The sequence below is a fragment of the Podarcis melisellensis genome, assembly GCF_964234715.1.
Source record: "Podarcis melisellensis genome assembly, chromosome: 1".
Classification (NCBI taxonomy): Eukaryota; Metazoa; Chordata; class Lepidosauria; order Squamata; family Lacertidae; genus Podarcis; species Podarcis melisellensis.
In genome coordinates, this window is record NC_138528.1 from 102137590 (window position 1) to 102161345 (window position 23756).

General features: G+C 39.3%; 2 protein-coding genes and 1 long non-coding RNA gene across 53 annotated transcripts in view; 1 reads left to right on the top strand and 2 right to left on the bottom strand.

The window, feature by feature from the left end:
- RIF1 (replication timing regulatory factor 1) overlaps positions 1 to 12450 on the top strand; it is a 33122-nt gene extending 20672 nt beyond the window's left edge. The window contains exons 25-35 of one of the 2 annotated variants that reach the window (XM_081928204.1): positions 520 to 654; positions 968 to 1116; positions 1441 to 1530; positions 1613 to 1679; positions 2148 to 5048; positions 6535 to 6681; positions 7207 to 7284; positions 7381 to 7496; positions 9352 to 9505; positions 10932 to 11040; positions 11368 to 12450. In XM_081928204.1, coding sequence (XP_081784330.1) covers positions 520 to 654; positions 968 to 1116; positions 1441 to 1530; positions 1613 to 1679; positions 2148 to 5048; positions 6535 to 6681; positions 7207 to 7284; positions 7381 to 7496; positions 9352 to 9505; positions 10932 to 11040; positions 11368 to 11588 — 4167 coding nt within the window. In that variant the 3' untranslated portion in view covers positions 11589 to 12450. The remainder of the gene's footprint in view (positions 1 to 519; positions 655 to 967; positions 1117 to 1440; positions 1531 to 1612; positions 1680 to 2147; positions 5049 to 6534; positions 6682 to 7206; positions 7285 to 7380; positions 7497 to 9351; positions 9506 to 10931; positions 11041 to 11367) is intronic. The other variant, XM_081928205.1, reaches the window with a different exon arrangement.
- LOC309380344 lies at positions 10285 to 14491 on the bottom strand. Its single transcript, XR_014172841.1, has 3 exons — positions 14455 to 14491; positions 13792 to 14384; positions 10285 to 10808 (listed from the first exon to the last, which is right to left on the bottom strand). It is a non-coding gene; the product is annotated as an uncharacterized lncRNA (long non-coding RNA).
- Positions 14492 to 15099: 608 nt separating this feature from the next.
- The window catches only part of NEB (nebulin), a 153449-nt gene continuing 144792 nt past the window's right edge, over positions 15100 to 23756 (bottom strand). For 36 of the 50 annotated variants that reach the window (XM_081927821.1, XM_081927807.1, XM_081927808.1 and 33 more), the window contains 10 exons: positions 23508 to 23600; positions 23011 to 23103; positions 21828 to 21920; positions 21415 to 21507; positions 18705 to 18812; positions 17635 to 17818; positions 16831 to 16923; positions 16494 to 16643; positions 15754 to 15863; positions 15100 to 15338 (listed from right to left, as the gene is read on the bottom strand). In XM_081927821.1, the coding sequence (XP_081783947.1) occupies positions 15165 to 15338; positions 15754 to 15863; positions 16494 to 16643; positions 16831 to 16923; positions 17635 to 17818; positions 18705 to 18812; positions 21415 to 21507; positions 21828 to 21920; positions 23011 to 23103; positions 23508 to 23600 (1191 nt within the window). In that variant the 3' untranslated portion in view covers positions 15100 to 15164. The remainder of the gene's footprint in view (positions 15339 to 15753; positions 15864 to 16493; positions 16644 to 16830; positions 16924 to 17634; positions 17819 to 18704; positions 18813 to 21414; positions 21508 to 21827; positions 21921 to 23010; positions 23104 to 23507; positions 23601 to 23756) is intronic. The other 14 variants (XM_081927817.1, XM_081927816.1, XM_081927815.1 and 11 more) reach the window with 7 other exon arrangements.

A 23756-nucleotide genomic window follows, 5' to 3' on the forward strand; every position in this document is an offset into this window, starting at 1 on the left:
CTGGTGAAACTAGGACCTCTTCTTCCCACATGAACTTCGTTATTCTGAGACTTTTCTCTGTGTGTCCCTCCAAGAGAGATGCAGAAGGTGTCGGCATGAGAAGAGACCCCCTCAGTGGTGGGTCCCCATTTATGAAATGTTCTCAATGTGGCATGCAATAACATTTCTTTTCCACCAAACCTTTGGCCTTTAATTATCTTTGGCCTCATTCAGTGATGGGCTTTCTTAGTCCTGCCCTTCTATGAATGTGTTTTTAGCTTTCACTTTGTTTTAGTTTCATGTTGTTCTTCAGCTATGTGCTATTTTTGTAAGTCACTTTGAGTTACTTTTCATTAAAAAGCAACTGAAGAAATAATAATAAAAAATTTATTTATATGCCACCCATCTGACTGGGTGAGCCCAGCCATTCTGTGGTAATAGTACATTACTCTTATTGAATTGTAGTTTAATAGTAAGAACTACAGTAAGAACTCAATTAAGGTATTATAATACTCTTATTAAATTTTAATTTTGTTACAGCAAACAGAGAATTCCCAGTGGGATGCAAAGATAAGTGGAATAGAAGTAAATCTTAGTGGGAAAAGAGACTCCTTGCTGGCACAGACCAATGAACTAAAGCAGAAAAGTATTAATTCCCCCGTAACACCTTCAAAGGTAAGACATCAGTTCATTAAATGAAATGGTTTCTTATTGGCAATTACATCTCCAGCAATAATACCCATTTTTTTCTATTCTAAGCATCAGTTATTTTTCTTGTTGATAAGGAGAGCTGAATCATGTAAGTATGGGGCTCACTTGAAGATTGCGGTGGAATTTGCAATTGATTATAGACAGAATCCCCAGATGTGAACAGAAACCATTTTCACTCAGCCACAGCTCAAGGTTTACAGCATTGTCTGATATGTACTGTTAGTGTTCATAAGCTGCAAATTATTCACACTCTTTATTTTTACTTTTTCTCATGAAGCAGATGAAACTAGAAAACTCGCTGACAAAGACAAATCGAAAAAACTTGCTCCTGGAAGAGGAAAATACTGTTGACTTTGTGTTTATTCCTCCAGAAACAAAAGAGAGAGTGTTGACAGAGCACCAAAAAGAAGTGCTAAGAACTAAAAGGTTTGTAACTTAGTAACTTAAGAGTCAAGAAATGCACATTTTTCTGTGTGCCACCAGGTCTGAAACTTTCTAGGTAGCTCATCTCTTTCATGGCCAAGAGCTGGCAGAAGAAGAGCTTCCAAGTTGGTCCCACTTCCTCTGTCCGGCTAGGTTCAGTAACCAATAAGGGAGCTCACTGTGCAACCCCTGGGTAGAATGGTTCCTACACAGGCCCTAGAGCAAGCCTTCAAATTTGAACAGTTGCTAGCTTAAAATGCCATTCTTTATCAAATGTATTAGGACTACTCATTTTATTGGAATGTTGACCAGTTCTATTTTTTGCAGGATTGATATTCCTACAATGTACAATAATCTTGATGCATCCCAAGATACTACCTTGTTTTCCCAATATACACAGAGCCAGGAAGATTATCCGTAAGTATTAGGGACCAACAGTGCTTTGAAATGTAAAATGTTTGAGTTTTCCGTGCATCTAAGTAAGTTGCCTTTATTTTAGGGATAAGCCAGCCTCTGTGGATGTGAAGGAAGAATCTGAGAAGGAAGAGAACAAAACAATGCCCCAGGTATCTTCATATGCTGACAGTTGCTGGGAATTGATAGTAATGGCATTTAAAAATATATATATATATTTAAAGGACTTATAGGGAAAGGGATGTAGCGTATAGCTGGAGTAAAGCACATGTAGCTGCTGAAACATATCCTTACCAAGTGTAACAGCCACAAAAAGGTGGAGCAAATTCTGGGATTGCAAAAAACACAATTAAATTGTAATGCTTGCAATTTTGGTAAAATAACAGGAAAAGTATCCAAAGTGATTTAGTGACTTTTCTTAAGACTTTTTCTTTCTTTCTTTTGTTTCTTTACGATAACTGTTGGACAAGGATATGGCCTGAAGGTGCATGCTGTAGTAACTTTGCTGTAGTTAAATAGATCTGGCTGTATGGATGCCTTGAGTTTCGAGGAAAGGTGGGATGTGAATTAGGCAGTATAGTCAAAAAATGTATAATGACACTAAGCTATTTTCAATGCAGGATGAAAAAGCAGCAAGTGACTTGCTTGGCATTGCCCATGAAGGAACTGAAAGTGGGAAGGCAGATGTACTTCCACAGAACAATAATTCCACCAACGCTGAACAGCTTACCACTTCTGGCAAACAGAGCTTAGATCCAAATTGTGAGAAATTGGAAACATGTGCTCCTAAATCAGTTCCAGGGGAGACTTCAGTATTGGATTGTTCTCTAAATGAATGTACCTCTAATGTCAGCAGCTGCAGCTCTGCCTCTAGTGATGTCATTTCAGGAACCCCACAGCCTGTAAGCAGAAGACAGTCTTTCATAACTCTGGAAAAATTTAATAGTTCAGAAAACAGACCATTCAGTCCTACAACTTTCACTGTGTCTGGAACATCTGCAAGTACTCCTTTATTAGCCAAACAGGAATGCATGATTGCTTCAGATGCTTCTTTCAAAGGAATTCCAGATGTGGAGAATAATAACACATTCAAACACAAAGTGGAAAAAGCCACCCCCAGGCCTAAAAGGTCAAACCTAGAAATCTTGGGTGCACTGGAGACATATGTCAAAGTCAAAAGATTGAAAAATGAAAATAAGGCTAATTCAAAATTGCAACCTGAAAGTACACTTGGGATTAAAAAGTCAAGCCTTAGGCAAAATAAAACAGATAATTCAGAAGAAGAAAAATCAAAGATATCACAGTTGCAACAGGAGAAAAATATGCAAGAGTCTCCTGCCAACCTTGTAGAAGATAAGTGTGAATTGCCTGGTGAAATACAAGAACCAGAATATTTGCTAGACATCCCTTCTCAAGTTTCTGAGTTGAATGCAGTAGGATGTACAATAGAAAATAAACAAATTTTGGACAATGTTGCAGAGACCAAAGCAGGAGCAAACTTAGATTCTAAAGAGAATACCCCTCCAGAGCTGACTTTAGCAGCAGCTACAATATCTAATGCTGGCCAAAGTCCACAAGTTTCACCTCATCCAAAAGCGTTAAGACGTTCTTTAAGACGAAAACCAGAAACTGCAGAAGGCGCTTCAGGTAGTCCAGACAAAGAGAACAGTCAACAGAAAAAAGATGGGCGTAAAGATGGTGAAAAGGTTCTGCCAAAGAAGATTTCACAAAGTAAAGAGGCTTCTGCACAAAAGCAAAAATCTGTTCCTGATAAAACGATAGATGCACAAGGAAGTATAAAGAAAGAAATCAATGTACATGGGAGCAGGACTGCAGACGGTACGATCTTGAAGGACTCCCATGTTTCAAGAACTATCCAAGAGGAAACTAGCATAAGTAATGAAAAATCTGAAGGAAGTCAATCATCTGACATCAGTGACTTGCAAGATTCTGTTCCAGAAACAACTGGTGAGAAACCTAAAGGGTTTCCACGGTATCAGACAAGAAGAACCTCACAGGGATTACTTACCAGTATAGAAAACTCAGAGTCTGATAGTTCTGAAACAAGAGAAGAAGGAACCAAGAGGAAAAGGTTAGGAAGATCGAAAAATAAAAGTAGTTCACTTGAAAGCAGTTCAATTGAAAGCCAGGTGAAGGAAGTGCTAGAAAGCCAAGAGTTTCATGCAAAACCTGCAACAGAAATCCAGACCATGCCACCAGAAAATAAAGATGTAATGCATTCTGATGAACACATGGAAATAGCATTACTGTCTGGTGTTACTGGTCAAGAGAGAGAGAGAACTACCCTCCCACTTAGTGAATGTTCAGGACTTGAGCAAGATATGGACACTTCCCTTTATAGAGACTCTTCAGATACAGAGAGAACTGCTGCCAGAATGCTGACACGCTCCACTTCAGAGTCAGCTCTAGAAAGCAGGCAGAGAACAACAGTTATGGATAAATGTTCTGATTCCCCTGACAAAGGTTTGGAAAGTGGTGCTTATACTGCTGCTATCAGTGTCTCTTCTTCACCGGAGAAGTCTTCAGAGACAAGTGAATGTCAGCACAAAAGAAGCAAGCGGACAAGGAAATCAAAGAGCTGTAACTGCTGTGGTGAGAAGCCATCTCCACTGTTGGGAAAGTCTATCACTGAAATAAAAAAAGAAGCTAGCCCCAAAAAAGAAGGTAGCCCCAAAAAAGAAGGTAGCCCAGAACTAAAGTTAAAAGAGTCTAAAAAGATGGCTAATAAATCAACAATGGCTTTGCCAAACATTCCTCCTGCTGCTGATTCTCAGTTTGCTGAAAGGCTCAATATGGAACCTTGTGCAGCGAGCACACCACTGTCCTCCACTAGCAATTCCTCTGCCCTGAAAGATTCACACGAGGGTATCCGATCTGAAGAGGATTTGCTAGGAACTCAAGAGGAACTCAAGAAATCATCCCGTGTCAAAGATGAGAGTGACACATCTGTTGCAGAAAATCTGGATTGTGTTGGCTTGGCTGAAGCAACTTCAGAACCAAGTTCAGTAGACTCTGATTCAGTAGAACACATTGTTCAGTGTCCATCCTTAAAAGCAGACACGGACCCAGGTGCTGTAAAAACGGGAGATAGTAATCAAAATGGTCATCCAGAAGGTAGGACTGACGTAGAGATGAGTGTGAACCAACCTGAAGAAATAAAGGCCAGCGAAACAAAAGCTGACATCGTTCAGAATGTTGTAGACAAGACACCAGTATCTGTAACAGAGGTACCAGAACTTCAAGAACAGGATGCAGAAAGCGATATAGCCAGCAGATCAGTAGAACATGAAATCTCAGCCTTGGTACAGAAGGAAAATAGCTCAGATTCCCCTCTAAAGTTTCAGGAAATTTATGCTCTTTCTGTAGCCAAGATTAGTGAAAGCCCTAATGGAGTGCAGGCACGCTGTATCTGGTCTCCATCAGCTTCTCCCTCTACCAGCATTTTAAAGAGAGGTGTAAAAAGACAAAAAGAAGAAGATTCTCCATCACCTGCAAACAAGGTACTTGAAGTGGCTTTTTAAAATTTATATGTGAATATCTCCATATTGGATCTATATCCTTTATACAGTTCAGTATCCATTTCTTCCTTAATAAGAGCTAAAACCTACAAAATCTCCATGATTTTTTCATATCTCCCTCCCTTTTAAGGCTTAAATATTTTTTTTTCCTTTTATACCCCGCCCTCCCTGGCCAGAACTGGGCTCAGGGCAGGTAACACCAATAAAATTACAATAAAATGTAATAGAAAAAGAAAAGTCAGTTAATTAAAATACGGGTTAAAAATACAATTTAAAATGCAGCCTCATTTTAGTAGTAGCCTTTTAAATCTTTGTGGAGGAAATGTCTTTTGTCAATTCAGAAGCTTATTTTTGCTTGTAAGAGATTAAGCTGCTTATCTTAATATAATGTATCTAACTTACCTAGAAACCTGGGCATCTGTTATAGCAACACCTGTAAACTCAGTGGTGCAACTTAGAATATGGAATATCCTGTATTCCCAAATACCCAGCTCCCACACACTGTGCCTTGAATTGTGACCATTCTTAATCAGTGTTGCACACTGTTGCTACTGATGCCTCACTCCGTGTATCATTTAAAACCATCTACTAGCCTTTGATGTTTATCATCATTTGCTCCACAGTCAGGCTTCTGGATTGCTTCGTACTACAGTTTTTCATTCCTACGAACAAAATTGTGTTCAGGTTCTGCTTTCGGGCTATCCATAGGCACCTGCCTACTTTATATTGCATTTATCTGATTTTGTGTGTGTTGTGTTTTCATTGTATTTTGTACATTGCTCATGTGCGGCAGGTGATTAATAAATAATAGTTTTTTTTAATTAGTAGTCAAGTCACTGCACTCACCATGTGAAATATCTCAAATATTGCTGAAATCTGCCAGTTTATCTCATTCAAACCAGAGATTAATGTAGATCAGTAGGTCTCAAAAGTGCAGTATAGTTCACAACCAGATCTGAACATGAGAAATGCATAATTTATTCTTTTTAGGGAGCCACATGTCTCCTGTGTTACCCAGACGTAGACAGTTGTGCAAAGTTTCTTACAGTATATCCTATATATGTCTACTGAGCTATAGAGTGGAAACTCATGCAAAGCATTGCATTGCAACTCAAGTCTACTATGTTAAAATTATGTCACTTGCCATTGCAGGCTCACTCCCTTTTCCTAGTCACGACTACTAGAACTTATTTTTGCTTTAGGGATTTCCCCTTTTGTTAAGGATGTGCACTTGGGCACACTTTGAGGACCTCTTATGGTATATTGTATGGGTCTAAATCAGCGGTACTGACTTAATGCTTCTTTCTATATCATGTTTGTCAGTCTTGTTTTGAAAATATATGAATGCTAACTACTTTGCAGAAAAAAATCAATTTCCCTTGAACATCAGTCAACACTTTTGTGGCTTTGGTATATCTTTATTGTATAAGACCTTGTTCTTAAAAATCCATTGAATTTCTATGAACAGAGCCGACGAGTTTCCTTTGCCAATCCGATCTACCAGGAAGAATTGGCAGATGACATTGACAGGCGAAGTCCTGTGGTTAGAACCCATTCTTCTAATGGTTCTCAGTCTTTCCGAAGTATTAAATCTTCACCTAACCACCAAGCCAAGGTAATATCTGGATTTCTCTTATTTTATTTTTACTGAGAGAATGATCTCTGTGACATTGAAGAACATTGCAATAAACTAAGCTGCATATAATCATACAAAAGAGTTGAGGCTTGGATTTTGAGGTCTCTGTGCACAAGTAGAAAGCCTTTTCTGCTCCTCCCTCCATCCTAATTTAGCTGTTTGCGCCCCACCAGAAACCACTCCTGTAGGTCAGTGGACCTTCCAGAGCAGTATGTGATGTGACATCTGCTGGTGGTGGGGAACCACCCACTTGTGTGGGACTATATGATTATTTTCGGCTCTACTTTCAGGGAAGTAAAAATGGCAGGGTAGCATGCCATTTTCTTAAATGTGGTTCACTAATTTAGTTTACTGAAGAAGTACTGGCTGTCGATAGTAGCATGATCCATTCCTTTGAACTAGTTTTTGTCCCATTTTAGGCAAATGATTTTAATAAGACTAGTCATAAGGTGTTAGGTAATTCCTATGATCCTGAGAGAGCTTTTTTCCTCTTTTCCTATCCAGCTTATTACTACTCCAACCAAAGGATCTCTGTCCCCAGGATCTCGTAGCCATAAATATAAGAGCTCAAAGAAGTGTTTAGTAAGATTTGCTTCGGCTTTATGTATATCTTCTCCATTTTCTCCTGTATTCAGCTTTTAAACTTAGTCAAATTAATAATTTTCTGTATTATTTAAGATCACAGAAATGGTCAAGGAGCCACTACCAAGTCCTACAGAATGCATATATCCTGCATTAGTGGGCTGTAAAGCGCCTGTCGACACAATTTTGCCTCAGATTACTTCAAATATTTGGTAAGTAGGAAGTCACTGGGAAAGATTCCTGTGTCAAATGTTGAAGTATTATTGACAAAGAAGACTGCTTGGGGGGTATGGGGGAAGGAAAGGGTATCTTCAAGGTGTAATTATTTTAATTAATTAATTTCTATACCTCCTTTCATCCAAGGATATTTGCAATATAAAAGCAGAAAAATACCGTATTTTTCTGTGTAGAAGAAGATGCTTTTTGCTTAAAAAAATAGGGGAAAATTGAGTGTCTTATACATGAATAGTGAATACAGAGGGGGTACGTGTGATTAATGGCAGCATCAAGCTGGAGATTTGCAGCAGCAATTGGGCAGGTGATTGGTGGCTGCGGCAAGGCCTGCTGGTGATTGGCTGTGGCTGCAGCAATTCGGCAGGTGATTGGCGGCTGCGGCAAGTGGGCGGGTGGGCTGTTGGTGGCGGTGAGCAGGCAGACAATTGGTGGCTGTGGCAAGGTGTGTGATCGGCAGTGGCAGGCAGATGGGTGAGCGATTGGCGGAAGTGACCGCTAAACAACTTAATTTCTTAATTTTGGGTTTAAAATGTAGGGGTCGTCTTATACATGGGGGCATCTTATACACGGAAAAATATGGTACATAACATAGTAACAACATCAAAAACACCACCCACTGTGTGCACTGTTTAAAGGGGCATAGATTGTATAACCCAAAGGCCTCAGAGAAGAGGAATGTTTTTGCCCCATGCCTAAAGATACGTAATGGATGTGCCAAGCAAGCATCTCTGGAGAGAGCATTTGATAAATGAGCCATTGCTAAAAAGGCCGATTCTCATGTTGCCACCCTCCAGGCCTCTCGTGGAGGGGGCACATGAAGAAGGGCCTCAGATGATGATTGCAGGATCTGGGTCGGTTTATACAAGGAGAAGCAGTCTTTAAAGTATTGTGTTCCTGAGCTGTTTAAGGCTCTGCGCTGCTCACTTAGAGCTACCAACACAATGCTTCTCTCCTTTTTGTGTTATGTTTTGTTTCCTTGATCCCATCCCACTCTGGCCTACCAGACACTCATCCTGGTTAGGAATTTGGAAGACATGTGGATGAGGTAGGGCAGTCCTGGGCGCAAACTTCCTTCTCTTCCTCATAGCAACCACTGCAGCTGAAATGGGCCTGTAAAGATAAGCATCCACTTCAAGATTGGAAGCGAATGCTTCCAGCACCTCATGATGTTGACCTTATTCTTATGAATGATACAAGGAAGGGAGCTAGGGCTTCCTAGGAGGTTCCAGTGCTTTATTTGATCTCACTTTGCTAAAGAGGTTTTTTTTTTTAATCTGACTACCCGCTAAGCGTGATAGGTGGGTTGTTTAAAAAATAGGTGCGTATAGCTGGAGGAAGCTCCAGTTTGGTCTGGGAGATTGAGACCTCCTCCCTAGCAGAGAAGTTAAGCTGCAAGCTGGCCCTGTCTCCTGTTGATGGAGTGACAAATCAAATGTCTTCCTTATTCTCACCAGAACATGTCTTCCTTCACACAGTGTTTCTTGACATACAAATTTCAGAAGTACAGCTGTTGCATCCTGAGAAATTGGAGGTGGGGCTCAAGTGCCTGACCCACCTTTCTTCCAGCAAATTCCCCACACAACCACCCAAGCTCCTGAATAAAGGATTTATGCACGCACTTTGAAAGTAGAAGAGTTGCATATACATAGACTAGAATATTGGGTAACTTAATTGTAGAAATCCTGTGTTAAAGTAGAAAAATGATTTTTGAAAAGAGTCCTCTTGTCTTTCAAAGATAAGCATTTTAATGTGGTTGTCTTTCTTACCTTGTCCATAGAATGTTACGTAAGAAGAGGTGGGGGGACTGACACTTCTCCCTTTTATTTGGCTAAGGGCAAGGGGATTAGGACAACTCATTCGAGCAAAGAACATCAGGACTGTAGGTGACTTGAGTTCTCTGACATCAGCCGAGATCAAAACTCTTCCCATTCGTTCTCCCAAAGTATCCAATGTTAAAAGAGCTCTTAAAGGATACCATGACCAACAGGTTAGTTTCTTTGCATTATAATAAAATAAGTAAAATCTGAAATGTATCAGAAATCTTTTTTGCGGAACACTTAGTCCAAGAGGCATTATTTTGTATTGTTTATATTGCAGTTTTATGTTGTGAACTTCTCTGAGATCTACGGGTATAGGGCAGTATACAGATTTAAATCATCATCACTACTATTTGAAATTAAAATAAAAAGTAAGAACAAGTCGGATCACACAACAAGATGTTGCCATGTATCCACTATTCATAAAAGGAGTGTTTCTGTCCAGGGCTTTACCAGTGTGGAGCTTTGAGCCTTTTTTGAGTTTAGCAGGTGAAAGGGAAGGCTGCTCTTCTTGTTTTGCATTTGTTGGGAAATGGAATAATATCTACAAAGATATATATTCTTTTCTTGTTTCCTATCCTCCTGAAATCACTGTATTATAGAGCACTTAGGCTCTGGTTTAGAGTTGACTTCCAGGCTCTAGTACTTGAAGACTTTACTGCTATGCAGCAGAAAGAGGAAAGATTATAGAGAGTGTAAAAGGAGCAAGGTGTCAGCTTCCTCACCTTTATGAAAAAACCCCACATAGCATGGGGATGGGAGGTAATAAAACACCTTGTGGAACACATTTCCCTTACCTGCTTCCCTTCCCTCTCCATGCTAAAGCTGTCACACTTCACTAAGCCAATGTCCCACTTCTTCCCCTTCCTTAATTTAAAAATCTTGAACTGGACTCCACTTCCCTCAGTCTTTCAAATGTCCTGGAACTCAATGAATGTAGGTTTCCAAAAATGTACAGCTCCTTTTTTTTAAATGTAAGCTTATAGTTGCAAGGTAGTCCTGCATTTATTTTTTGTACAAAAAAATCTATCCCACCTTTATGTTGCATATGCAATACTCAGGGTGAGTAAGAGCAGCTAAAACAAACTGAACTTCAGTAGCATTCCAAAATACATAACTGGGAAATTAAAGACAACATGGGCGGTAACAAAGATGGCAGATATAAGAGGGATATGGCATTATACAAAGAAAGAGATATAGTGTATTCTAAAATACTTTGCTCCACACAATACATTCTGCTTGACTTACAACATTGCGTAACACAATGCTGGATCCGCAAGCACCTATGAATTGCAAGACCAGAGAATAATACTCATGCATAGTATCTTATCTCTCCTGAGCAGAAACACTTCTTCTTTGTCTGGATTAATTCTTTTTAACAGTTAGCAGCCATCTAACCCCATTACTGGTTCCAGACACTGATTCAGAACTTCAGCAGCTTTCCTGGTACTCATGGCCACCAGACACCCCCTCCTCCTGTTGTAGAAGGAATGCTATTAATTAGCTATAAATTATATTTCTCATCTGTATTCAATTTTGCTTCCAATGGAAATATATTGCAATAAAATCTCGTCCCCCCCTCCCCCAAATGTGCAGGTACGATCTCGTGGATTTGAAGAAAATCCTGGCCTGGATGATGTAGAAAAGCCAATGAATGGCATTGATGAGAAGTCCTGTTCCACAAATGAAGATAAAACAGAAACCGGTAAATATTGCTTGCCATTGTGCAGGTTCGATGCCTGAACTGGAATGCAGACTGGGTATGTTTGCTTCCCAGGTTAAATCCATTGTCTACATTACCTGTAGCAGTGTGATTGCTGTCATTCCACAGCTGGTGCAAAAAGGGCAAGCAATTTCTCCTATATGATTAAGGCTGTTACGCACCATTCTAGCATTACCTACCCATTAGGGCTGTAGTTAGTATGGTATGTAGTTGCACAAATAAGAATTGTGGACTTGTTGAATTTGAGTAGGGCTCTAGTTTGATTCTAAATAGGAAATCTTTGTATGTGTGAACTTTCTTTCTTCCTAGACTTGAGCGAGCCAGTTTCCTCCACTGCAGATGAGCAATCAACTACAGACCTTTTTGCCCAGATTGATATACTTGCTCCGCAGTTTACTTCTGAAAATCTTCTCAACTATTCAGTGAGTGAACTCTTTGAAATGCAAGAGAAACTACATAGCATGACAAACTGTATTATGAAAAACCTGCAGGCTCGTTGGAAGTCACCAACCCGGGAAAGCACTGTTTAATCATCTGTACTTATCTCTTAGAAGAGAAGACTTCATAGTGAGGCATTTTTGTTTCTAAAACCCCTTTATTTTTATTTGAGCTGAACACTCACTTAAAAACATCCCAGAAGAATAAAAGAGATCTTCGTCACTCAAGGCAGGTATGGCATCAGTCTGTATATCTTAATAAGTAAGTTTGGTACATTCACTATTCAAGTGTTTTTATTGCTGTTGCGCACAGTTTCCCCACAAAAAAAATCAACTTGCTGAGTATTTTAACTATATTTTTGAATGCAGATTTATATTTTAGTCCTATATTTAAAAACAACAACAAAGTTCACTATGCGGAATGAATCTTGAGATGCTGAGTGATTTACCAAAAGTGATGCCAACTTTTTTGCTACTGGTGTTTTGGAAAACAGTGGCTCTATAATCTGTCTTCATATTAAGATGTACTGTACTTAATTAGTGCTTCAAAAAAAAAAGTATTTCCAAACAATTTTTCTACCATTTCACAGTTCTATTTTTGCATGCACTTATTATGCAAAAAGGAGAAAAATGTATATCGGTATGAAATTCTGATGCAGTATTTTCAAGCTCAAATCTCATGTGCTACAGAATTTTTATATTTATCAGAGTTATACTTGTCCCACTCTCAGAGTCAATTAGACATAAATAACTGTACATTATGTGTAGATAATAGCAATTCTAGACATTAATTATGATCTTAGATTTGTTAAAACATTGGATGGGAAAAATTGTGTTTGTATAAAGCACACAGTTTGCCGTTTTGGAGAAGTAACAATGGGATCCGTTTCACTTATTTGGAAATAAATATATATGTATATATGAATAAAATAATGAACTCTTATTTAGAATTGTATTTTGAATAGAACTTGGTTTTAATTGTGTCTTGATTTAATGGATCTGGCAGTTCCTTTTTCATCTAAAGCTGTTGAAATGGGCTTTGAAAAGGGAATTTAAGTAGAGCTTGGAGAGATACCCTCCTCCCACTTGAGGTCTTGCAGGGTCCTATTATTTAGTGTCTTTTAGTGCTTGTCCTTCATTGGGCTAGTTTCAGGTTACATAGTGTCTGGCCTCTTCATGCTGTTTTGCTGGCTGGGGTTGATGGGAATTGGGCCTAAAACTCTGGGAGGGCATCATGTTGCAGGAGCGCACTCTAAATATTTTTCTTTGAAATATATGCTTATATGTCTACCCAGAACTTACAGTTTGGTATGTGGGTGTAGATTGATCAACATCCTGATATGATTTAAGGCAATGTACAGATAATTTATTCTGACTGAATTCAGTGCTGAGCTTTCAGATACTTATGAGGTTAGTATGTATTTCTACTAGCATTTAATCTGTCATGCTGGCAGTGAGCTACACCCAGAATTAGCCTTCCCCCCCCCAATCTACATTAGATACAAACAGGTTTCAATATGAGAAGGGTTCTCAGCTGATAACTGGTGGCAGTTGAGTCTTTGTTTCATTGTATATTTGCATATGAAGGAGGTCTGAAGGGAAAATGTTTTGCTGCAGTAAGTGATTTCTTTTGTGTGTGTTTTTTAGGTTTTTATTGTTTAATTTGTTTTAGTATTTAATTTGTGTCTGTAAGTTGATTTGAGTCATTTGGTGGTGTAGTGGTTAAGAGCGGTAGTCTCGTAATCTGGGGAACCGGGTTCGTGTCTCCGCTCCTCCACATGCAGCTGCTGGGTGACCTTGGGCCAGTCATGCTTCTTTGAAGTCTCTCAGCCCCACTCACCTCACAGAGTGTTTGTTGTGGGGGAGGAAGGGAAAGGAGAATGTTGGCCGCTTTGAGACTCCTGAAGGGGAGTGAAAGGTGGGATATCAAATCCAAACTCCTCCTCCTCCTCCTCCTCCTCTTCTTCTTCTTCTTCTTCAGTGTTTTACTCAGAAAAATATGAATGATTGATGAGACATTCTTTCTGCTAAGATACAAAATCAAGGAAACTTTGTAGTAGCTTAGAGTTTTTAATGTAATGAATTCCACTGATTGTTGTGTCCGATCTATATAGACGCAGATAAAGATAAGAGAGGATGTATTGCAAAAGAGGCAGGTTATGTAGTTTGTTGGTAGAGCTGGTAGGGGCTTTGTTGAACTCCCAAGGCATGGGAAACTGCTTAATAAGGAGTCACAGTTTGAGTGTGCGCTATGGGCCACATTTCACTCCCACCCTTCTGTGGTGGCTACTCTTACCTTGCAGCTGCATTTCTCAGATTTCTTCAGGTGAAAGATGCTCCTCTTTGGCAGTGTAACTTGTCTCATCCCAGAAGGAGGTATTTCTGCAGGAGCTACTCAAACCATTCATCACCACAGTTGCGAGAGACAGTGCTAAGGTATGTTAGCCCTAAGGTGTTTGGGGGAAACCTACAGAAGGCTTCTTCTGGCTCTTGGGAGGAGGGTGTGTGTTAGTAAATATTTTCCCCTTCGCTGGGTGATAAGCTTTTCAACATTGCAATGCATCACTGTAGCGTGATGTTTGGCTGGTGGTACAGCACAGTGCTGAAAAGCAGGGGGAGGAACAAGCTGCATCGGCCCCAAACCACCTTCGTGGGACCCTGGTGCATTGCAGGGCTGGGGCTAATGCAGCTTGTTCCTCCCTCTGCTGCACTGAGGAAGGAATGAGTTGCATCAACTCCAGTGGTATACTGTGGGTGAAACCACCATTGCACTCTGATCCTCTATCGTCCTGGGCGATACATTTGCAAGGCATACATCAGTTGATGAATGGTTTCAGTTAAGGTTCCTTTCCTCTCAATGACATCAGATGAATAGCAAGAGTCTGTTGGCTACAGGGAAGAACTGGAAGGAGCTAGCAGCATTTGTGCATATCCATGGTTCTGGATTTCCTCTGCACACATCCATTTGGAATTGAGTATCCAGTGTTCTATTTCTCTCTCTCCTCCCCCCCCCCCCACCTCCAGCATAAATTAAGCACATAACATTTGCAGAGCTGTGAAATTTATTAGTCACCACTTGGAGAGGGAATCACAGTACCAGGACCAAAGAATACTCAGATGAATAAGGCATGCATCAGCGTTCTGTAAGCAGACAAGAGGAGGGGCTTTCCCACATATAGTTTGGCTGGTTTGAGATGTTAGCTTTACATGATTGCTTACTTGAAACAGAAATAAATACATTTGGCTATTTTTATAATAACACAGGAGAACACAATATCTCTTGATAAGAAAAGCATTAAAACCAACACAGATTAGATGTTTCATTAAAAAAGAATAAGATTAGTTTGGACTATGAACTTGATTCCAAACGAAGAGGTTGACAATACAGTGGAACTGAGAGCCAAACAATTCTCTTTTGATTAAATGGACTTGTGTATTCAAACATTATCTAAGATAGTGAATGGAGGCTGCCATGTTGGTATTTCCCACTGGTTCTGTGATGACTAGAATGAGAGAATGTTTGTTGTGTAAAAGGCAATGCATATATCAACGGGAAAATAATAAGGCACCTGAGAAAGTGTTTAAGGATTATAGCGGGCAGCCATTTTGGGAGGTGCCTTTTTATTTACCTTGTCAAAATGTCTTATGGAATATTGCCTCCATTTTGGCTTAAACAGCTTCTACATAGTTAGCTGGAAGCATGCCTGTTTTGCCTGTTCTTTGCACAGTTCCATACATCCAGCCTTCATCAATGGCCTGAACATTGACAATTGCATCACCATCTTTGAAGGAGACTTCATCAGCATCTGCTGCAGTATAGTCATACATGGCACGATACGTCTTCTGTGGTGGTCATTTTAAAAGAAGAATAAATGTTGTTGGATTATTACCATACATGCAGTATGTTAGGATAAACCATTTAAAATAACTTTAGTTTGCATTAAATTGCAATAATTTATTGAACTCTTATGATTATAGTGGTAGAAATGCTGGTCATTAAAAAAAAAATTTATTGTGAGTTGCTTTGAGCTCAGCTTTGTTGGTATAAAAGATATATATATAAATATTAAATAATATTTTAGAGGAAGAAAAGGAGTGTTTAGAAATAAGACTATTGTTCTTTCCATCAGTAAATGTACATTCAAGATAACAATGCTGACCATTAATTTAGACATGTAGGTTTTTCTCCCCGATGCAATTCAGAAACTTATTTCTTTGTACTTGTTACTCTTGCCATATGATAATTTATTTTCCTTACCCCTGCAGTAGATGGATGAGAGGGGATGGAAGAGACTGTTGTCTGCTGAGTAGCAACAGAAGATGACCGTTGTTGTGGCAGCTCTACAGTTTTAGCGTGTTTGTAGTCCACTGGAAAAGGAAATGAAAAAAATTGAATAATGAAACGAGCTGGAAGCTTTGATTCTCTTCAATAATTTCGCTGTTTTTTAATAAAACTTAAATGGGGCTTGGTTGCATTTTATGAGGGAATGGTGACAGCAGATGTAAATCAGCAAAGATGATGTGGCTGTATCATTTTAGATAAATAGTTCTACTTTTTTTTAAAAAAGCAAGAATATTGGTGTACAGAACTGTATTCTACCAGTGTGCTAACTACCTCCCCCCCCCAGCTTGACCAACGCTTGCTATTTTCTGCCCAAAAGGACTTAGAACCTGGCCACCTTCACACCATGCTCCTGTACAATCAGATTTGCAAGAAGCCCCAACTTAATAAATATTCAAATTTGTAGTTATGTCACTGGGGGAAGAGGGACAGAATTGTTTCCTACAAAACCTCTTTGTCTTTGGTCCTTATGAAACATATGGAAAAGTAACCATAACAGATGCTCTTAATGTTTTTTTGTTTTTACAATTTAATTGTTAATATTATTAAAAGGCAAGGCTTTGAACCTTGCCCCCCTCCCCCACCGCCTTGAAATAGCAGGACACAACCTGAAAAGGTATCCCTGCAAGACAATTGCAGTCTTGAGTCCCTTGTACCTGATGTAGATGTGGTAAAGAAGCCTCCATTGCTGTAATAGGACATGTGCTGATCGGCAGCCTCTGAATGCTCAGATTTTTCATCTCCAGCACTGAGGCTCAGTGCACTGGCAGAGCGGGATTGCTCTCGGCTACGTCGCTGGGCTTGAACTAGGGAAGAAAGATGAAGAAATTTACAGTGATGTCTTGAGGAGGAGCGTACTTGGTTAAAGGCAAAATTAACTAAATATCAAAATGGAAAGTTACATTGTGGAGTGTTTAAAGCATTAAAACTGTAGGATAAAGGCTTGTATCCATCCACAGCCATTTGCATAATGTTACAGGATGCAAAACATACCAGTAATCAAGTGTAAGCTTCTAGATTGAATGTTGTCTTCTGCTGGGTCATAGTCAAAGACTGATCCAGGATTAGTACGCCACACACGAAGATCTGCAGAAGACAGGTGGGTGGGGTATTTTAGTTTTATCCTTCACCTCTAACTTCAAAGGTATAAGAAAACAAACATTTGCAGAATCCAACAGGTCATAAAACGGTCATAAAATCTACACAGCAAAAAACTAATTTAGGAAATGCTTTGACCAGAATGCTTAATGAATGGGAAAGAATGTTTTTCTTCTGCATTTTAACAATGTTAACCCACCACCAACAAAAAAAGTTGCACCATTAGGGAAGAGCCCTTAGCGCAGTTGTCAAATGTATCATTTGCATGTACATCTGGTAGGTTGTGTGCCTGGTGCACCACTGATAGCAGGAGGTGACCAGCCCCACGTGGAGTGCAAATACAATGCAGCAGTAAATGGTACAGATAAGTGGTTGGAGTAGATGATAGTAGGCGAAATGAACCACCTCAGTATAAGGCACTTTCTCATGAATTAGTATGTGTTGTTCTTGAAAATATGTAAGGTGAGGAAGAAGTGAATTGTCCAGGCAGATTTGGTTAATTAGGAACAATTACAAGCATAGGATTTAGGACTCACGTATTCAATATCAATTTATCAAGGCAGAAAAGTGCATGTGTTTCATTGTTTATGATGTGAAATCACATCACTATAAATAATTTTCTGCATATATTTTCAACTGTGACCATTATGTAAAGTTCACTTACAGAGGGGGAAAAAACAAAGCATAAAATCAGAGTACCTGTATTCATTTCTTGATCTTGATCTATCCGTTTTCGCTCCATTTCCACAACTCGTCTCTGAATGCCCCTGTAGTTAATATCACTGAAATCCTGCATGTTCTTCTTGACACGTTCTGTTATGGGGTCAGTAACTACAGGTGTGAAGCTGCCTTTGCTCTTTTCAAAGTCTTCATGGTATTTCACCTGGAATTTTCAAGATAAGACATGGGTAGCTGGAATGGACATGCCATCAATTGTAGAAGGCAAGCAGAAATATAAATTCCTTAACTACCATATTTTTTGCTCTATAAGACTCACTTTTTCCCTCCTAAAAAGTAAGGGGAAATGTGTGTGCATCTTATGGAGCGAATGCAGGCTGCGCAGCTATCCCAGAAGCCAGAACAGCAAGAGGGATTGCTGCTTTCATGTTTTTTTTCTTGTTTTCCTCCTCCAAAAACTAGGTGCGTCTTGTGGTCTGGTGCATCTTATAGAGCAAAAAATATGGTATTTCAGAAGTACAAGTAAACTTCACTGTTCACCAGATATGTCCATTTCTTGCCGTTTTTGTGACAGCAAACCTGATCTCTGCATTAGGGCTAGGCGATATTTGGTTTTCAGCATCATCATATGTCACCAGCTAAACATCACTATATACAGATAACATGATGCCTGAAATAAGGTTGGTGGCTTCATGGTTTTCCCCGCATTGTGATTTTTGCTGGTGCCTACTCTTGTGATTCGCTGTCCCCTGCAGGAGGCAGGGAGCTGAGCCAGCAGCGTTAACCGACTGCAGGAATCAAGAGAAGCATTGGCTGACTTCAAATTTCCCCCTGCATGTTTATTTTTGCAAAGCATGTGCGCGCACAGCATGATTTGCAATCTATTGCCAGGTCAAAAATTATGAAACATATCATAATATGGGCTTCAAAGCAGTTTTTGGACAATATATCACCCAGCCCCACTCTGCATTTACCTTTAAATTAAATTTGTGCCTGGAACAGTTTCATCTTAAGGCATACTGAGCACTGCTAAATAAGTCACCATGGCTGGTTTTACTTGTGCAGCCAGTTTCTTGGCTGCAAATACTTACGGTGGAAATGTGTCGCTGCGTCTCCCGAACACGTCTCATTTCAGGGGTATCCAGGACAAAGGCTGCTTTACCCTGTACTTGTTTCCGGAAACTATCAGAGTAGAGGACCTAACAAAATGAGAAGATGTGAATAAACATGGCCCAGCCAGTGAGAGAGCAGATTTTAAGAGAGGTATTATGTAGACATAAGAAATGAGGCATGAATGAAGAAGTGCTGAAGGCAGATGGATGCAAACATGATGTGATCACCATTGATGGGCTCATCACAAGATTATGCCACTGGTCTTTTTTTACTATAAATTGTGTGCCTTTGGAAGGTTATGGCTAATGTAAGCTTTGTTGATTTACATAGTTTCCAAACCCACCCCAAGAACTGTAAGTGAAGCATAACACTCAAAAGAATAGCAATAAAATAACAGAATACAGAAAGCTGCCTTAAATCAGGTTGCATTATTTGTCTCTCCAGCCTAGTCTTGCCTACTCTGACTCAAGGGTCTCGAGCAAAGGAAGTCTTTCACAGCACCTGCTAGCTCCTTTTAAACAAAGGATGCCGGCCCTTACACCTGGGACCTTCTGCATTTGAAGCATGTACTCTTAGCCTACCACTGACCTAGAGTCCTTCCTAAAATAAAACATTAACTAAGTGAACAATACTGTTACTCGAAAGCAACCCCAGTTTAATGATGCAAGCCTTCATTCCAGGGTATTCTTATTTTATAGCACTTCTAGAAAATGCTCAGGCTTAAGACTTCCACAGTCCCATGGCAGCCATCAAGAGACCTCTACGTGCCCTTATTGTGGCAACTCAAAGCAAGGGGGTCTCTGGCTGCTCCCAGCACCTTGAATTGTGTCTAGAAAGAAACAAAGGGACACAACGGACCATAAAGCACAAGAATGGGTTCTAGGTGTCCTACTCCCATCAAGCGTCTCTCCTTCCACTGCATTGATTACCAGCAGAAGTTGTTAAAAAGTAACCAAGGACAACCCAGTGTGGAGTGCATGGTAGCAATCCAACTAAAAGTTGCATTGACAACAATGGCTCTTGGAACGTTACAGCAAAATTTCACCAGAAATGTATGGAGGTGGCCTCCCCAAGCAATTCCCAGCAAATGAGTGGGTAGTGATGTCAAGAGTCCATTCTTTCAACGCACCCTACCTTTTGCAGTTACCTTTCAGCAGTTGTTTATATAGAAAAACATATATAATCTGTTTAGAAATAGTGGTCAGTTCGTCCATTCTTCAGAGGCCTCCTGGCTTTCCAAACAGATTCATTCTCTGTATTCAAAATGCAACTCCCCAACTATTCCCCAAACAAACCACCTGATTTCTTCTTATTTTTTGCTGTCTTGAGACACAGCAGCAGATCATATGAATTAAAATGTTATCAACTCTGCTATTTCCCAGGCTGGATTTAGACTGATCTTCTAAATGTAAACTAAAACATTCTATAGCATTTAATGGCAGCTTTTCTTTGCCGGTGGCTCGCTACTTTGTAGCACCATCTGGTGTCACATTTTAATAACACATTTCTAACATTTTAAACAAGTGTAGATCTGTCCCCAGTTGTCCCTCCTACATATATAGGCTCTTGACCAGGAGATGGTTGGCCAGAGGGACTGAATGGCCCTAAATGGACCCTGGGAGATGGAAGAAAAGCAATGGTTAGTGCTGTTGTTTCCAGCAGTTTATTTACCATAGAGCTTAAGCATCAATTAACTTAAATAGAATGTACTAATACCCCCCCAAAAAACCCCTACCCCTGTAAGAGTCTGCCACCCTATGCTGATTTTCTCTATAACCATTTATTTGGCTAGATCCTGCAAAACCAGCCTGCAAGTGTTGCCATCAATTAAGTACTAATGGACACACAGTAATAAAGGTCCTTCAGCCTTCAGTGCAAACTTTTGGATGAGAACAAGGACAAGAAAGCAAGCTATAATTTTGACCACCTCTTGGTCATGCCAATTGTGTTGGCTCTGATGCTGTCCTTGTTGAACTGGCTCAACAATTGGCTCTCTCTTTGTAAATCTTGCTGTGAAAACATTTAAGATTGAAGTAGGCTTCTCAGATCAGTTAAGTACAAAAGGGGAAACTTGTATGCAATATGCAAATAGAGCTCCCCCTTTCCTTTGAATTCATTTGGTACCTGCCTCTAGGTTTTGTATGCTGAATACATTTATGAAACGAGCTGGTGCCCAGAATATATGTGCAAATATTGAGCACATGCCAATTTAATCAAGCTTCTGCTCTCTGTAGACCTGGGACCAAAGCATTTGCTATGCCCCTCCCCCTGAGCTAGGGACACCATCTTGGACCTTTGTATTTATGTAGACTATCGGCTGTTTTAAAGAAAGATTAAAAAACACAGAACAAACGCCATTTCATTTGGTTAAAAACATCAGTAGACACATGATGTTACAAAATGTTTAGAGACCATTCAACTGTTATTTGAGGTCAGTGGTTGCTTAGAAATCCTTAAACTATATTTCAATGTAAATTCTACATAACGAGGAATAAGAAACAATTAGAAACATGTTTTAGGTGACATTTTTAGTATTTTAAATGTCAAAATAAAGTTATAATATTAATAAAGTTAATAGTTGGGTAAAGTGTTTAAATTGAGTAGGGAAAGTATTACACTTTTTAAGGTGTTAAAAAGTTGTTATATATTTTTTAGGTCATTGAGGGTTTTTTTTCTCCTGAAAAATACCGAGCTAATGTTTTCTTGATTGCGTTTAGCTCTCTCCATCTCTGGAGTGATAGATGTCGGGGTTCCTTTTCCCATGCTTTCTTTGTACAACACCTACAGCATACAAGAAAGTGTCCAGAAATCAAAGAATTAGATTATTGTTGATGAACCATTGTGTTAAGTTGTGTTACTGTTTAATCATCATCACTGCATAGGTGGGTAAAGAATTCAAGAAACAAAGTGGTTAAAAAGTTATTGGATAAAGCAAAAAGCAAGAAGGGGGGGAAGGAAAAAGAAAAAGTATTTTAAAAAATTAAAAGGAGTGTTTTCTTTAGGAATAGGAAAATGGATAAGATTCAGATAAAATAGATGCAGGACAAGGTTATATCTGATGATGTTACTTTTAAAAAAAATATTTTAAAAAAATTCAATACCAAGCTAACGTTTTCTTGATTGCGTTTGACTCTTTCCATCTCTGGAGTGATAGGTGCTGGGGTTGCTTGCCCCAAATTTTCTTTATACAAAACCTAAAGATTGTAAAAAGTATCCAAAAATCACAAAAATATAATGTGAATAAGACTATTGTTTGAAGGAAAAGTATAATAACTGGGGTGGCACTTCAAATGTAGGCATTTTGCAAAAACAATTAAAATTTTTAATAAAAAATAATAAAGACACTAGTGTAAAAAGTCACATAATAGAAACTGATCTGTCCTGGTACAAGTGAAAGGCAAAATCCAAGGAGAAGAATGTACAACAGTGAATTAAGCAGGTAAAATAATTAAAAGAGGAATGTATTATTTTGAGATCAGGATTCTATCCAGTAGGCAACATCCATCACTGTGTAATAGCTGTGCCCAGGGAAGTCATCACATATAAACTCATGGTCCAGTTTCTTGTCCTAATTTTAACTACCGAATTACAAAGTATCTTGTGTCTCTCATTAGCTACATGAAGCTTTTTTAGTTCAGTGTGCTGTTGGAAGACCACTTGGGCAGCATGTTTTTCATGCTGGTGTTGGTTGTTCCGTTACTGAAGGGTGTTCCTGACTTTTGAGTCCTAAAACTCAGGAATGCTGAGGCCTCTGAATGCTGAATTCTATGGAGATTTATATTGATAGGGTGGGGGAACTGTTTTTAAGGCCCTTTTCTGAAATCCCATTATCAACAATGTACCAATTTGGAAAGTAACCGCATCAATCATGTTGTTGTCTGTTCCTGCCTACATGCGATTTCCTATGACATCTTGTGAAACCACCAGTTCATAAGTGTATGGGATGTTCAATCAAAATAATTTAGCGATTGTAGTATTATTTTTCTCATTATTACAAATTCGTTTATCAAGAAATTTGTTATGTGGACCAGAAATCATATGGTCTAACAGTGTCTGGATAGAGTCCTATAGTCACCACTGCAAGGTTATAAAAAACCCCCTCTATGGTCAGATTATTAAATACCAAATATCAGATTTACGGTATTTTATGAGTAAAATGTAAGTCGTTTAAATAAACAGGAATGTCTTACTTAAGGAAGAAAGGTTTAGATACTAGAGGGGAAACAATTCCCACAGCTTGTTAGGATGTTATTTAAAATATGTATATTTGTTTTTAAAATGTACCGAGCTAATGAACTCTTGATTGCGCTTGGCTCTTTCCATCTCAGGAGTGACAGGTGTCTGAGTCCCTTTCCCCAATCCCTCTTTGTACAAAACCTACAGGATACAAAAGAGTATCCAGAAATCATATCACGGCAGATTGCAAACAAACATTATTGGCTTGTAATGTTAATGATTGGATCATGCCAGCTTTCCAGGAAAGCTGGCTGGCTGTTGATTTCCGTGTCACCTGGAAGAGACACCAATCAATCAACACCCATAAAGGGAAAGAATCTAGTAGGATGAGAAAGCTGGAAAGGGATAAATACAAACCAAACGTGAAATTAAGCCAACTCCTAGTACTTATGTGTTAAAGCTTAGGTTGCAAAGAGAGTTCAGAAGATAGGGTGATTATGCCAAGAGGTGAGACTGGGTGCTATATTTGATTAGGAAGCATGGATCTTTATAACACATCTAATGTTATGGTAAACCATTCGGATCTTTTTTCTTCTTTTGAATACCGAGCTAATGTGTTGTTGATTGCGCTTGACTCTCTCCATCTCAGGAGTGACAGCTGTCGGGGTACCTTTCCCCAGTTCCTCTTTGTACAAAACCTACGGGATACAAAAGAGTATCCAGAAATCATAAGGTGCCAGTGACGGCATATCAAGATTAATAGTCTGTCAATGTTAACACTGGGGTCACACCAGCTTCCAGTAAAGCTAGCCATTGATTTTAGTGTCATCTGAAAGAGAGGACCTATGTAAGAA